This window comes from Perognathus longimembris, chromosome 1 (genome assembly GCF_023159225.1).
Source record: "Perognathus longimembris pacificus isolate PPM17 chromosome 1, ASM2315922v1, whole genome shotgun sequence".
Lineage (NCBI taxonomy): Eukaryota > Metazoa > Chordata > Mammalia > Rodentia > Heteromyidae > Perognathus > Perognathus longimembris.
Genome location: NC_063161.1, coordinates 30,888,952 through 30,904,866, shown reverse-complemented (window position 1 = coordinate 30,904,866; position 15,915 = coordinate 30,888,952). Strand labels below are relative to the sequence as shown.

At 34.1% G+C, this 15,915-nt stretch overlaps 1 protein-coding gene across 3 annotated transcripts in view; it reads left to right on the top strand.

Moving 5' to 3' along the window:
* Positions 1-15,915, top strand: part of Nav3 (neuron navigator 3) — a 619,731-nt gene that overhangs the window by 424,223 nt on the left and 179,593 nt on the right. For all 3 annotated transcript variants that reach the window (XM_048359143.1, XM_048359134.1, XM_048359124.1), the window contains exons 3-4: positions 6,570-6,687; positions 7,342-7,394. In XM_048359143.1, the coding sequence (XP_048215100.1) occupies positions 6,570-6,687; positions 7,342-7,394 (171 nt within the window). The remainder of the gene's footprint in view (positions 1-6,569; positions 6,688-7,341; positions 7,395-15,915) is intronic.

Below are 15,915 nucleotides of genomic sequence, written 5' to 3'. Positions count from 1 at the left end.
TCACTGTCCTTGAGCTTTTGTGCTCAATGGCTAACACTACCAAAATCCACTTCTGGATTTTCTGTTGCTTAATTGGAGATAAGAGTCTTGGGGACTTTCCTGCCTAGTCTGGCTTTGAACAGCTTTCCTCAAAGCTCAGCCTCCTGAGTAGCTAGGATTACACACATGAGCAACTGGTACCCAGTTCTAAGTTGAATTTTTATGTCATAAAATTAATATATATCTGATGAAAATACTTTATATATATGTGTGTGTGTGTGCATGTGTGTGTGTGAAATACCACACTGAAACCTCTGTACAAACATAAACATACATACACACATATTCTGAATGACAGGAATGTAGAACAGGTCTGTGCATTTAGTACTAGTGGGAAGGGGAAGAGTGAACCGAGTGAAGGAGAATGAATATGCTCAAAATATTTTCTATATCTTTCTGAAAATGGAACATTGAAGTCTGTCAAAATTAGTTTGGGGATGAGAGATGAGGGAGAATGATGAAAAGGATGAGTCAAAATGAAATACTTTGGTACAATTAAGTGATTCTAATAAAAATGTGGAAAAAATCTGAGGCACACAAAGTTACAATTTAAAAAATATGTAGTTTACAGCTGAGATCTGTTTCTATAAAGAGAAAATTTTCCCATTTCAAAGTAACTTATCACTTGTGATTTAAAAAATGAGTTCTAAATGGATGCTGGTGGCTCATGCCTGTTAGTTATTCCAGAGACTTAAATCTGAGAAACACAATTTGAAGCTAGATAGGGGCAGAACAGTCTCTGAGACTCTTTATCTCCAATTAATAGGCAAGAAAGCGGGAACAAGGGTAGAAAAAGCTAAGCAAGATCATGAAGTTCAAGCTGCTTTATTTATTTATTTATTTATTCATACATACATACTTACATACATACATACAATAAAACAAAACTCAGTCTTTGAAAAAAAGGACTGATATAGTTCCAAATTCTTATGTTTCACATATGTATTTTGTTTTCTCCTTGAGGCAATAGATTGGTGAAGGCCAAAAAGCATGACTATTTTTGTGGCAGCCTGGGTAATGTAACTTACTCATGGCTATTAGAACCATTATTGCCTGTTGAGTGTATGTGGGACTGGAGTTATCATGATCTGTATATACAAATTATATCTATATGTCTGTCTATCTATCTATCGAGTTGATGGAAACATACATTTACATAGTCTTAGTGAGAAGTACTTGTCCTTCAGAAAACTAAAGATGGAATTATTTATGATTTAAGAATCCTCCTACTACAATCGTACTGTATTCCTGAAAGATTTGAAATCAGTATGTCAAAGAGATGTCTAAATTTCAGTGTTCATTGAAATAGCCAATTTATGGAGTCACCCTAAGAATCCATCAACAGATTAGTGGATAAAAATATCTATATCAAATAATTGATCAATATATAGGCTATCACATTATCTATATACACAATTCTATCTATCTATCTATCTATCTATCTATCTATCTATCTATCTATCTATCTATCTATCTATCTGTATGTAGGTATAGTATGGGAAGTAACTATGCCCTTTAAAATAACAAAGACAGAACTGGAGAGCACCATATTAGATGAAATAAGCCAGGCACAGAAAGACAAATACTGCTTGTTCTCAAACATTCGTGGTATCTGAATCTACTGAACTGTAGAAACAGAGACAAGAATGATAGGAGTAGAGATAGGGGGTAGAGATACTTGGGTGATGATTGTCAAAGAGCACAAAGCTTCAGTGACAGGGGAGAAAAAGTAAATAGTGTTTCTCTGATCCATTACATTACACAGCATTTGTAAAAAGCTTAGAATATTTTGAAGATGCTTCCTAAAGATGATAACTATTTGAAATATTTGGTATGAATTCAGGTAGCTTTTACTATTTGAAATATTTGGTTTGTATTCAGGTAGCTTTTCTTTTACATTGTACTCACTGATCTTCACATCATTTAATACCTTGTAAGTATATGTACCTATCATTTGTCTTTTTACAATGAAAGTACACTTATAAAGAGTGTGATCACTTTTCTACATGATTTTTGTCAGCAATAGAAGAGTCTAATATACCTTGGCAATGCTAAAAGGTTAAATATCCCAGGGGGCAATGCTTTCAGTGATGATAGAATGGTACCACTCGAATACTGGGAATGTAGGATCATGTTATGAGTAAGGGCATCGTCAATACCAGCACACCTAATGTTTAAAAATCTGAGTACATTTACAATATATTCAAGTAAATCTACTGATAAGTATTTTATTCAAGTAAACCTATTACCTTTGGTGAAGAGACAGTCTTTCCTTTACTCTGTTCCTTTGACTATTTAATAACTTATTGTATCCCAATGAGACTTGTACTTATTAGTGTCATGTATGGAATTAAAAAGATAGTCATAATTCATATAACTGGGTGGTACATTACCCACAATATGTCAACCAAATAATAAAACATATCCATGTTAAGAGTGTAGGAACAGTTTGCTGCAGTGGACAGAAGCAGTATGTTATGTATGTCATCAGTAATGAGGAAAGTCACCCAAAACCAAGGTTTTGGAGAACAAGATTAATGCTTCTCCTGATGTTTTGCTGAGACAGGTTTAATTCACAAAACCAGAGTCAGGTGGTATATGCTTTTATCACACTCATCTATTTTAAATGAAAAGTGAGCACTGCAAAAGAAATATTGTAAAGGTATACGACTAAGCTTACAGATTATTTTTAATTTGAGGTGGTTTTCCTTGACCATTTAGGTTCCTAGATAGCTATGATTTAAGGAATTGACAGAAGTAATGATTTACTAGAAAATTTAATCTTGTTATAAATAATAAATGTATTTTAAATTGGAAGAGTAAAGTAATAGCATTTAGCATTTAAATAAATACTAAGTGAAAGACTATGTTCAAAAGTGTAAATTTATTCAGTCCTCACAATAATCATATTAAAAAAGTATAATATTGTTTCTACTCTGCAGATGAGGACTTGGTAGCCTGGGAGTAATAAGTGTTCAGTTATTGTACACATAGATTTTAGATATAGCAATATCCTTAACATAATAATGAATAATAATAATAGCCAAATAATTCAAACTGTTAAATAGAAAATCACCATGTCAGCTGTGCCTTGTATTATAAATGAATACATTTCTTAAGTAGCCCTTCAATGAGCTTATTTTCACTGATTCTCTTGAATTCTCTGAAATATAATACTTTTGAAATAGACTTTTTCAGCAATGTAATTGCTGAGTGAAAAATTGGTAGCAGTTACTCAAAATGGTCTTAAGAAGTTTAGAGACAAACCATATTTGAAGGTTTTGCCAGAATTTTGATGTTTGAAATCTTCAGTGACTCTCTTTGAGAAATTATAAATATTTATTTGTGATTAATATTCCAAATTATATTAATTTCACTAAACACTGGTAATTAATTCATAGCATAATCTGACAAAATGACTATTACATATTTTAAATCAATCAGCTGAAACTAACAGGTTAAATATTCTAATCGTTTTTGCATGTTGATAGCCCCCCAAGAACATCTTTGTAGTGTGAACCCAAAATCAGTTCATGGTTTCATCATTTTTTCTTGTATTTGTTTGAACAACAGATCGTAATGAAAGTTGACAATGTAATTTCTGTTTTCTCTCATCAGAGCATTGCAGAAATGCATTGATAAGTTTTAAATGCACTTATATCCCACGCTTTTTTTTATGTATACTGTCTCATCAAAGATATCTAATCACCTTTTTCTCCCCAATTTCCCTATTAAAAAATGTAAAGAGTACAGGGTAACAAGGTCAAGCAAGGTGGCTTGTGCCTGTACTAGCTATTCAGGGAGAAGAAATCAGATGACCTGCTGTTCAAGGCCAGCCTAGGCAAAATGCTAGCAACATACCAACTGGATATAGTATGTACATCTGCATTCCTATCTACTTGGGAGGTATGAGGTCACCCTGTGTCAGAATAAGAGATCTATCTGAAAATAACCTGAAGTAAAGATAGACAGTGGTGTGGCTCAATGGTAGAGCACTTTCCTAACAAACATAATGCCCCGAGGTACAGATGAATGTATGTCCTTACGCATGTATGTATATATATATGTGTGTGTGTATGTGTTTATATATATATACATATATGTATATATATATATGTATATATATATAACTTGGTAATTGTTTTATATTTAGCCTGGTAGATTATAACGTCTCTTTAGAACATACTGATGTGAGGTAGGCACCCTTACTCTGGAGAGTAAGATATAAAGAATCACATTTCAAAGCCAGCTCTGGCAGAAAAGTCTCAGACAAGTCCATCTACAATTAATCAGCACAGTACTATGCTGGAGGTATGGTGTAAGTGATAGAGCACTGGCACTGAGAATGAAAACAGAGGAGGAGCTTGAACTTAAAGTCTTGATTCTAAGCTAGGTCCCATCTGGAGGAGGAGGAGGAGGGAGAGAAGGAGGAGGAGGGAGAGGGGGAAGATGGGGGAGGAGCAGGGGTAAGGGAAGAGAGGGAATGGGAGAGAGGAGGCAAGAAAATAGATTTCTGACATAAATATTTTGATTGTGCAACTGAATCTTGCAATTATTCTTAATATTCAGGAAATGTAATCTCTAGATATGTATTCAATGCCACTTTCTATTTTCTCAAACAAATACTTTTCATCTTGTGTATTTTAAGTTTGGATTGTCTACTTGAGAACCATTTCTTAAATCTATGTAATTTCACAGATTTTGTCCCTATAAATACAAGCATGAGTGTACAAAGTTGTCTCTTAAGTTTGAGGTATGATAAAAGCATACTCCTAACATGTTAAATATTCTGTGATGAGAAGGTTAATTTTTGTACATGTTATATCAGAAGTAATGAGAGAAACAAATTAGGTGATTTTTAGAAGTGCTCTTCAAGTATTATTAGACAAGAAGTTGAAACTGAAGAATGATATTTAAAAGTTGAGACAGATAAGGTTAAAAATACCACTGTGTGTGTGTGTGTGTGCGCGCTTGCGTGCACGTGCAATGTGAGTAGAAAGGGGTTGATCCAAATTGTGGAAAGATGCTCACCTTTTATTCTCTATGCCCTGGATTTGATGTTGTTGCTGTTTGTTGATCATGGGGCTTGAACTCAGGGACTGGGCATTGTCCCTGAGTTTTTTTTTTTTTTTTTTGCTCAAGGCTAGCTCTCTACCACTTGAGCCCCAGCACTACTTCCAGTTTTTGAGTGGTTAATTGAAGGTAAGAGTCTCATGGGGACGTTTCTGCCCAAGCTGGTTTCAAACCATAATTCTAAAACCTTAGCCACCAGAGTAGCTAGGATTACAGGCATGAGCTATCAGCTCCCAGCTTCTGGACCTGAGTTTTATGTATCAACTACAAATGAACCTGTTTGTTTTGTTAGGAATCAAATATTATGGGGTTTTTCTTGGTAATCTCCACATTCAGTGCTCATAAATACAGGATACAGCTTATTTTCTGAGCCGAATGTATATTTTATATAACTATGTTCTGTTTTCTGTGGACTTTGATTTTCCATATGTCATACTTATCTGTGAGGAAAGCCCTTCCCAGCCCATCTTCATCTTGTATTTAAGTCCTGTCTCAGTTCTAATTCTAGTGCTTCTAATAACTTTTAGCATATGTGTATTTACTATTAAATTTCTTTTCTCTATTTTCATTCTACATTTTTCATTGTTCCTCTTATATCACATAGGCTGCCTTATGTAAATTTGCTAATTTCTCCCTGCATAACATTGATATATATCTTTCATGCTTATTTCCTTTATGTTAACTTTATATGAGATCACATCATCCCATAAGAAGAAGCAACGTTTATATTTATGCATTTTTAATGGCATTGTACTTTTCTTTAAAGCAAAAACTGTTGGCAATGAGTCATTTCTACTCCATGTCAAATTGCCAATATTGTGGCTTGCAATATAGTTCTCAATTCTGTATTGCAATTTTTGTGCTATAATTCCACTTGCTGCCTATGTTCTCTAATATAAACACATTTCAGAAGGCTTAAATGAGAGATGACAGTCTAAATAAAATATTCTAGAAAAGAAAGCATTGGCAATTATTTCATAAAATGATGCCAAAATATTGTCATATAGTCTCTCCTGTGACAAATTCAATAAAATCTTCTCAGAGAAACACACACTTTTATGACTGTTTTGTGCAAATCAGTCCAGGTGGCTTCCTTTTACATTAAAAAAAAATCGGGATTATTTTCAAAATGATGGAATAAATGGAAAGAGAGAAACCCAAATTGATTCACAGTAGAACTTTCCTGAGTAGTCATTCGGGAAGGGAGTTTTGCCTTGTCAGAAGTGACTAGCCTGTGATTTTGAAAGAGTGAATCATCCTCCTTTGAAACAAGAGATAAGCAGGGGGAAGAGCTGTTTAAAAATTATTTTACAAGTATTTCCTTTTGAGCTGTGACTTCTTAAGCTGGAATGCGATCCAGAATAGCTCCCCTTTGAATCTAACATTTGTCTCGAGCTTTTTTAAATTGTCTCTCTTTCCCTCACTCATCTTACTTCTTCCCTCCTTCTGTTGAACAGATTTACACTGACTGGGCCAACCACTACCTAGCAAAATCAGGCCACAAGCGGCTGATCAAGGATTTACAACAGGACATTGCCGATGGAGTATTGCTAGCAGAAATCATCCAGATCATTGGTAAGACCTGCTTTTGAAAGAAACCATGAGAGGCTTGGCTGCCAGCTGAAGAGGGATGCTTACCAAATTTGTTCTGTGTCTTGGAGATGAATGTGGTTTTCCCCTGATTTAATTAAACATGTTTAAGTGAGGATGTTTGAAGAAGAAGGGGAAAAAAAGAGAGAGCAGTTTGTGCCATACTTTTCTATAGCTATCTTTACATATACTGAACTGTCAGAAATGAATGCTTCCTTAAGCCATGTGTCTTCCATGTGTGTTTTTTTGTTAGCTGAAGATTTTGTTAGCTGAAGCAACTCCTATACTCGGAGATTCTGTATAACTGTGCCCCTGATCTAGCAGGGACATTTGTAAAAGGTTTCATGTTAGTAGTCACTTGCCACATGCTGGAGAAGAATTAGCAGCAACTTCCTTCCTTCTCACTTTGTTTTTTTCTTGATTTGTGCACATGGAATTATCGCTGCTAACAAGTGTGTTTCCTTGTATGTGGCTTGGGAGGTCAAGAAAATGTAGCAGCTGCATTTTTTGTTTGATGTTTTACATTTATTTTGAAGTGTGTGTATGTGTGTGTGCGTGCACACATGTGCGTGTGTTTCATTTCATTGCTTAAGCATGTCATTCTTTTCTCCCTCTTTTATTTTTCTTCCTTGGCTTTAGCAAATGAAAAAGTTGAAGATATCAATGGATGTCCTAGAAGTCAGTCTCAGATGGTAAGAATCATACTTTATTCTCAATCTCTACAGCTTAACATCATTTCCAGAAGTGACTGCATTTGTCAATGCTTTAGGCATTTTTCTGCGTGCCTTTCTACTGGTTTAAGAAGCCATCTGATCCCAGTGCATCACAAGTGTTTTTGTGGGGTATATTATGAATGTGATAGCCTCTGAAGTGTCGAGGAAGCTTGACTGCGCTATGACATATATCCAATGTTGTTTTATTTATTTTTTAAAGATCTTTAACTTGTCTTACTTTGTGTGTGAGTGTGTGTGTGTCTGTGTGTGTGGTTCTGATGATCTGGATAATTCTGGAGTCTGATCTTTTTGGCAGTAAACTTTACTTCCAATTGTAAATGGTGCCTACTTTTTGGAACAACTATTTTTGAAGAACAGAATTTACCACACACATTTAAAATATATAGGTGGAGTATTTTCTTTATTAAAGAGCACATGGGCTCTTTAACCAGGTTGGAAATAGTTCTAAAGGCATGCTGCTATATGTTTGCATATATGGTGAATGATAGTGAGCTGTGATTCATAGTGCCTTCTGGTAACCCCCCAGGCTGGATGTGTGTTTCTCCCTCTGCTTGCCTCTTACCTTTCCCAGCAAGTAAAGCTTAAAGTTTATAATAAAATCATAGATTGGTAAACAGTTGAGATGAAACCATTGTGAAAATAATTACCCCTGACTTAATTTTATAGGACATCCTAAAACATAAATTGCCATGACAAATATTTATCAGCCAGATGTAATCATGAATGGTAGCCAAAATCCATGAAGTGAAACTTTCTCCAATCTCTTTTTTTTTAAAAGTACCTTTATAGACCTCTTGAATGTACTTAAGGCTAATTGTCAGGACTTGGAAGAATTAAGTAAATTTCAGGAATTTTTTTTAACTTATTGACCTGCTTTTAAAATACACAGTAATTAAAAGTACTTAATGTTGAAAGAATGGTTAATTAGCATGTGTCTTCACTTGTGCAAGTAAGCACTTGAAAGACCTATTAAAATATCTTGAGTTATATGTGGATGTTTTGAAAATATCAGGGTCGAAAAAGGTTACTCTCTAAACTACTTCAGTTTTTAGGTCCTTTCCTGATCTAATTATTCTGGGCATGGCCAGGATTTTGTGGAAGTACTTAGAGTTGTCTTGTTGTTCTGCTGAGGGCAAATGAAAAGAGAGTGTGTTTAGATTCTTCTATATCAATAACTGGGTGGTATAGGAAAAACACATAACCTCTCTGAACTTTGGCTTCCCCATCTTCTATGTTTACCCTGATTGGAATTTGTGTCTGTGTGTATTCCAAAGTTCAAATTATAGAAGCAGTCCTTAGATATTTAATTGAAATAGCTACATGTAGAGATTCTAGAAGTCAGAGACAGTAGTCTCATGAGTATGAAATTCTTTTAATCCTTCTGACTTCCTGTTCTTTTTTTTATATAGCCTCTCTCCCTCCCCCCCCACCACCATATCTTGTCAGGAGTAGCATCTATCTTATCCTGATAGTCCTGTTTTGATTAGGATAAAGAGAATAACAAAGCCTGAAAAGTAACTATGGTGATTTTTTTTTTCCAATTTGCAGTCTATGGTGGATTAACACTACATTTTGAGTGATAATGACATGGATTCTCATTTTTCTTGGTATGATTGATTGAATGTCAAATATAAAATAGGCCCAATGTCTTCATTCAGAAGAAAACTATGAAACAACTGTAAGAAAGCAGTTGAAAAAAAAGATTAAGGGTAGCATGACTAGAAGAATGAATTTCATATATCTTCTCCAAACAGGATGTTGTTGCATAACATTAGGAGGTACTGCCTTAGTAACAATGAATGCTATCCTTGCTCATAAAGCTATTTGATTTTTAAAACCACATTTTATTCTAAATATAATCTCTTGCTGCCTTTGGCTATTTTATGTTTACTAATGAAAATCTAGTTTTATATTGACAATGAAAAGTAAGGTAAATTTAGCTACTTTTTCTAGTTCCAGATTGTCTTTTTAAAAATTTTAATATCGATTACCTTTATTAAGTCAATTTAAACATTTAAAGCTGGGAGTTTTTCTTTCGAGGTATAAATCTCCAATATCTTGATAAAATCTCATAAATAGTAATTCATATCTAGCCAGTTTACTGGGCTAAGGTAGTTGGTGTTAGGACTTGTAAAAGAAACTAGATAGAAAGATCTGAGTTGTAATTTAAATATAACAGCAGCAGAATTGCACAGGTAACAATCACTGAATTCTAAAAATAGAAGACCCCTGTGGTTTGAACACAACAAGGTTTTTGGAGGGACGCTTGACTGTAAGGACCAGGTAAGGACCTTATGATTTTCTAAATCAGAAGTCAAAAGGCTTTTAAGGCTGGATTGTGTAATGATATGACATAGTATTTTGAAAAATAGTGCTCTAGACACTTCTGGAGGATTCTAGAGTAAATGTTAGTGTTCAGTTGGATGTGGGAAATGAATTACAGAGAGAATTTAAATGGCTTCTAAGTGTTTGGTATATATGAGTATGTTGGAACCATAAAGCAAGGAAGGCAAGGTTTATCATCGGAGAAGGCAGGGTGAAAGGTGGAAAGGAGGAGAAGAGGATACATTCCCATTTTAACATGGAGAGTTTGGTGTCTCTAAGTACCAAATGGGAGATAACTTTAGGTAATTATATACCTGTGCTTCTAAAGACCAAAGAAAGTGAGCAGTTAGATTTTTACCTAGTATGGAGGGAATAATTGGAGTGATTATAAGGAGATCTATGCAAAATCAACAGTGAAAGAAGCTACCCTCTTTGATGGGTGATGCAAATATATGTGGCAGACAGAGGTATTGGAGTGAGGAAACAGAGTGGCAATGTGTACCATCAGTAAAATAGTGAATTACAGATTGCATTAATCATTGGGATAAATGCAGTAGATGAAACTATGATGGGATCACTGGCTTGGAGAGACAGGGCAAAATAAAATGAGCTGAATGTGGCAATTATTGGTATGCAGGAATGAGGAAGTTAGTTCCTGTATTGGGCAGGAATTCCTGGGTCGGTATGCGAAGATCTACAGAGTGATATTGTGTTAACAAGTAAATGACAAGTGAGAATATCCAATGAGTCAGGAATTGTTTTTTGGGAAGTATCCAATGGAAGAAAAGATTAAAAAAAAAAAAAAAAAGCATGCAGCTTGAGGGAAACACTGGATTGAGGACAGTTTTGGAAATGGAGAAAGTAACCTGAGAAGGTAGAGGAGATGGTAGGGGGAATAGAGGAGTATCTGGTGAAAAGGGGAGATAGTGATAGTAAAAAATACTAAGGGAATTGGGGGCGGGGAGGGGATTTTGAAGTCCATGTGGAAGATTAACCATTGCAAAAGAAGGTAAGAAAAATGTTTTTCTGTAAATGTTAGGAAGTAGAATCTATGAATGGGTAAATACGTATTTGAAGTAGATAAAATAAAAACTGAAAGAACTCAGATCAACCTTGGAACAACTTCAGAATTTTTGAAAATATGAATTTGTTCTTTTCTATGTGATTGTTTAAAAGTTTCCTTTATGGGCTGGGAATGTGGCTTAGCATGCATGAAGCCCTGGGTTCAATTTCTTAGTAGCACCTAAGCAAAAACAAATAAAATAAAATAATTTTTAAAACAAGTTCCTTGTAATAAAAAGAAAAACCCAAATATACAAATAATACAAAGATTTTCTTATCATAGGTAACAATCACATATATATGGCTATGTAAGGATATGACAGCACTTTTTCAAATAACATGGTCCAGAGTGGACATATTAAGAACAACTTAACTTGTCCTTTAAGCAACTCATTAGTTCTATCATGGAGATATATTGATTCATACTTATTCTTGGTTTTCAAAGTCTTGTTTATATTTAATTAATGAATGTCAGAACCAAACTTGCTGAAAAATAGAATGTAATTTTTAGCAGCATACTGAATGTTATATTTAACTTCACTCAAAGACGAAATCACTAATATGCATGGCACCTGTTGAACTAATTTCTAGGTGGGTGGTATCAGAATTCAGAATATATGTCGCATGCCACAAATTTGATGAGCTTAGATGAGGAAATAAATCAGTACACTGTGAATGCCAGGAATATCCTGAATGTCCAGTAGATTAAAAATAGCAAAAAGAAAAAAAAACATTTATTTGAAATACAGAAACACAAGTGCATGATTCTTAGAGAAAAATGTTAGACATGTAGAGGAAAAGTTGTTCAGGAAAGAAGCTTTTCTTTATTTTAAAAATAGATCTTTATATTTAAGGATACTCACAAATGTGCAGAGGAATTCAGACATTTGACTATGCAGTAATTTCAAAGCAGGAATTAGATTGGACAGCACAGCTATGAACCTGGCAAAGTAGCTCACTATCCTTGATCTTTTTGTGACTCCTTCCTCTATTTCACCCTCTTATGATATTTTATTCCTTGAAGATGAAAAAGTACTTTGGACCTTCTTTCCCTATGAGATTCTATTCTCCATGGGCTTGTGGTTTCCAGAGTAAATACTGTTATGGATTTCACAGACATCGTTACCCTAGTTCTGTGTTTATGATTATCTTAAAATTGAAACTATATTTGATATAAGTGGCCTAGTATATTTTTAAACCAATATTTTGCCCTTTAAAGTTTTAATTTGCTCAGCCACCGGTTGTAATTACTATGCTTTGATAGGATCATTTTAGGTAAGATAAGAAGAGGAGGTTTTAAACCAAATAGGGAAGCTTAATAAAATTGTATAAGTCGTATAGTATGGGATTCTAAATGTATGAGTCACAGGAATGCAATACTGATAAGTTAGTTTACATGATTCCTGCCATTTTTTTTCAAACTGTTAATCTTTTGGAAGACTTAGAAATGGATCATTGTATGAAGACAGATGCTTCACTACAAATATAACTTGTTTCTAAACAAACAAAAAAGTTGACACCTTTTTTGTTTCCTTAATTATTTTGTAATTTCCATAGAGGCTCAAAATTTAGAATAAGGAGTATAGACACTACTGGTATAAGATACTTTTTATTTAAATTAGTGGTCTATGATACTGATGATTTTTAAAACTGAGATTGTCTCTAGAAGTTGCACTTTTTAGTAGTATAGTTCATATGAAGTAACTGAAACCCCTTGGAGGCATTGAGAGGCATTGTTGACAGGACAGTGGTCTGGTCACTGAAATTCTCCCTCTGACTTCATGATCCAGGAAAAAAGAATTCAGGAAATGCTCAGGGCCTCTGCTCATTTTTGCACAGAGGAAATAGGATGGATGAAATCTGACATCCAATGAAATTCTGATTTACTAACATATATTGTTAATAATTAGCAAATACAATCTTGCCACTCTTTTATCTTAGAATATATATATATATACATGCCATATATATGTTTTCTATCCTTACAGAGTTTGCATAAAAATAAAAAATATATATCATAAAAATATATTTTCTAATACTCACTAATTTTTAAGAAGAAAATTTTTAAGAAGAAAAATCCAACACATTAGAAATCATATTTTGGGAGTATTATTTGTCTGCCTTTCAGAAGTAAATAGAAGTTGAAAATAAAACAGTACTTTGTTTCTAGACAGGGAAATATGGTGAATATCTATAACCCTAGGGTTGGGAGGTAGAGATAGGTGGTTCATGTGTTCAGGGCCAGCCTGAATGACGTACAGAGATCTTATCTCAAAAAGAAAAAGAAAGCAACTTTTAAAATAGTATAAACAAAACTAAGAATGTTTTATCGTATTATTGCTGTGTTGTACAAGTACATTAGATGTTCTTATAATAAAAACCACATTTATAATTTGGGTAGTGTTAATTATTATGACCATTAGAAATTGAAATAAAGTAGCATATTCTTATGTGGTTTTTATTCTAGAGGTTTTTAGAGAGATGATAGAATTTTTTTTCTTTTCGTTAGAAATGAATCATTCTTAGTTGTGTATATAAACAATGCAAAATATAGTTAATAACATGTATCTGATTTTTAAATCTTTTCCTAAACTTTTTCTTAGTGATAAAAATTTAACACTGGTAGGACAGCAAGTATTACAGTGACCTAAAACACTGTTGTACCTCATACTAGATATTCTTTGTAAAACTCATTTTATAATTTCCTTCTTAAACATTCAATAATCTAGTATTTTTAAAAGAACTTAGGAATTCATCTCTTTTAATCTGTGTACTTCAACATTTTCACATGTATCCATTGAAAAACATAATGATATCTCCATAGAGAGGATAAGCCACAAATCCAGACCTTGAAGCCTAAAAATGTACATGCTTGCAGGAAGCATGCTTACATGCTTCCTGTAACACCTCAAAGTGCTAAGGTGTAAATTCTACTTCTTTACTGCATAAATAATTGGATTTGTCTCCTTGAATGCCATTAAAAAGTATTCTTTTTTACAGATCTTAAGGCCAGAAGTTGGAAGTAGTGTCATTAGACCAGAGTCAAGATGTTATCAGTGTCGCTCATTGAGAGGCTGTAGTGGAAATCCATTTCTTGTCTTCTCAGGCTTGTACTGATTCCAGAATTCCCTGGATTTTGGGCCCATCAGTCAGTCAGACTCTTTCTTGTCATGATCCATGAAGCAATACAAGTGCAATGGAAATGTGAGCAATAATTTGCAAATAATTCAGCCTTATATACTGACAAGGATTTTGTGTACTGCTTCTGTCTTTACCTCCAAACTGCATTCACCAAATATTAAGTGAACGTCTGTTTTGGTGCCTTGTCACTGTATTTTAGTGTGAAGTAACTAGAACTTCCAAGTTTGCAGAGTTTCATTCAGGAAGTAGAAATAGCTTAGTAGAATATCAAAATTACTGTGATCAGAACAATAGTGTGGAAAAAGAACAAATTCACTGCAAGATAACAGATTTTTTCTTCAACTCTTATTCTGTCTGTTGATTGTGCATCTATAATAAGAACTCTATTTCTCTACAGCTCCAGTGAATTCGGGACAATATCAAAGTTTATGGTGAAAATCAAAAGGGTTTTGTGTTTAGAAAATGTACTGTGCTTGTATTTCTATACACATTTGCTTACACACACATATATACACACATATTTACAACTCTAGTTTTACAAAGGGGTTTTTGTTCAACATATTCGTTTACTAACACAATGTATGTTGATCAGTGTTACCCCTCCCATAATTTTTTCCAGCTTTCCCATCACTAATTATTCTAGTTCCATTTTTGCATGTATACACTGAGTATTATGACTGCACTTGCCTACTTTTTATTTACCTACTACCCATTTTTTCTACATTCATCTTAAAAAACTGTATTTTAAACACCCAGACATAATATACAAGTATTTGCTAAGTGAATGACTGAAAGCCACCTTTTATTTTTAAGTGGAGCAAAATGCTAGATTTTACTTTAATTCTCCAGACACGTTTATCTTTGGCTAAAATCTGAATCCTTATTTTAAATCTGTTCGAATGGAAGCTTGATCACATGGAGTCATCTCCTCAATTTTTGTTATCATTAAATAATAAACGTTACTTTGTCTATATAATTATATTAGCATTGCAAGGTTATATTGAAAACTAAAAAACAATGCCAGATGGATATGGTGGTACGCTCCTGTAGATATCATCCCTCAGGAATATGAAGCCAGAACATCACAAAAATAAGATCAGCCTGAGCTGCGTATAGTATAGCCAGACGCAGACTCAAAATGGGGATCATGCCATTACTGCAGTTTCATGCCAGTAATTTTAGCTGAGAGCTGAGGGTAGCAGTTCAAAACTACCCAAGGCTGAAAAGTTCATTAGACTCTTATCTCCAGCAAAACATCAGACTGGATGGGTGGCTCAGGATCACACTTCCTATCAAGGCAAATGACTAGAATCAGAGTTCAAGAACCAGAAGCAAAAGTATAAAATATTCAAGTTACCACAGGGCACAAAAGAACCAAGAAAGCCAATGTTAAAATTGATTCATATCTTTCATAGACATTCTCCATATCTGATTCATAGCAGTATCTCATACTTCAGCTTTGTCCTAACAAAGATACATTTCTTTTGGAAAGACTATGGTTTTGAGGTATTATGCCTGCTCTGTGGTTTATGATTATTTAACATTTTATATTGTAGTAATTAATTTTGAGTCTAAGGGATGGTAGAGCCCGTTAAAGTCACCCTTGATTCATGACTGTTGAAAGCAAGGATTGGTGTGATCTTTCTTCCAGACCTCTTGTAGCACTTTTCACTCTGCCTGTTCTGAGTGGCCAGACCTGTTCCTCCTTCTGATGCTTGTCTCACCTTATCAGAATCCGAATTTGCTCTCAAGTCTTAATGGCACTTCTGTGAAGCTTTCTCAGATCTGTAGTGAAAATTGATGACTTCATTCTCTTTGGTGCCCTATGATGTTGTTTATAATGCTCCTGTGGAATTTATCATGTGATGTACTGTGTTATAATGACTTAAGATTTTTTTCTGTCTCCTTGGCTGTTTCACAAGTTTACAAGGCAAAAACCTTATAATTCATT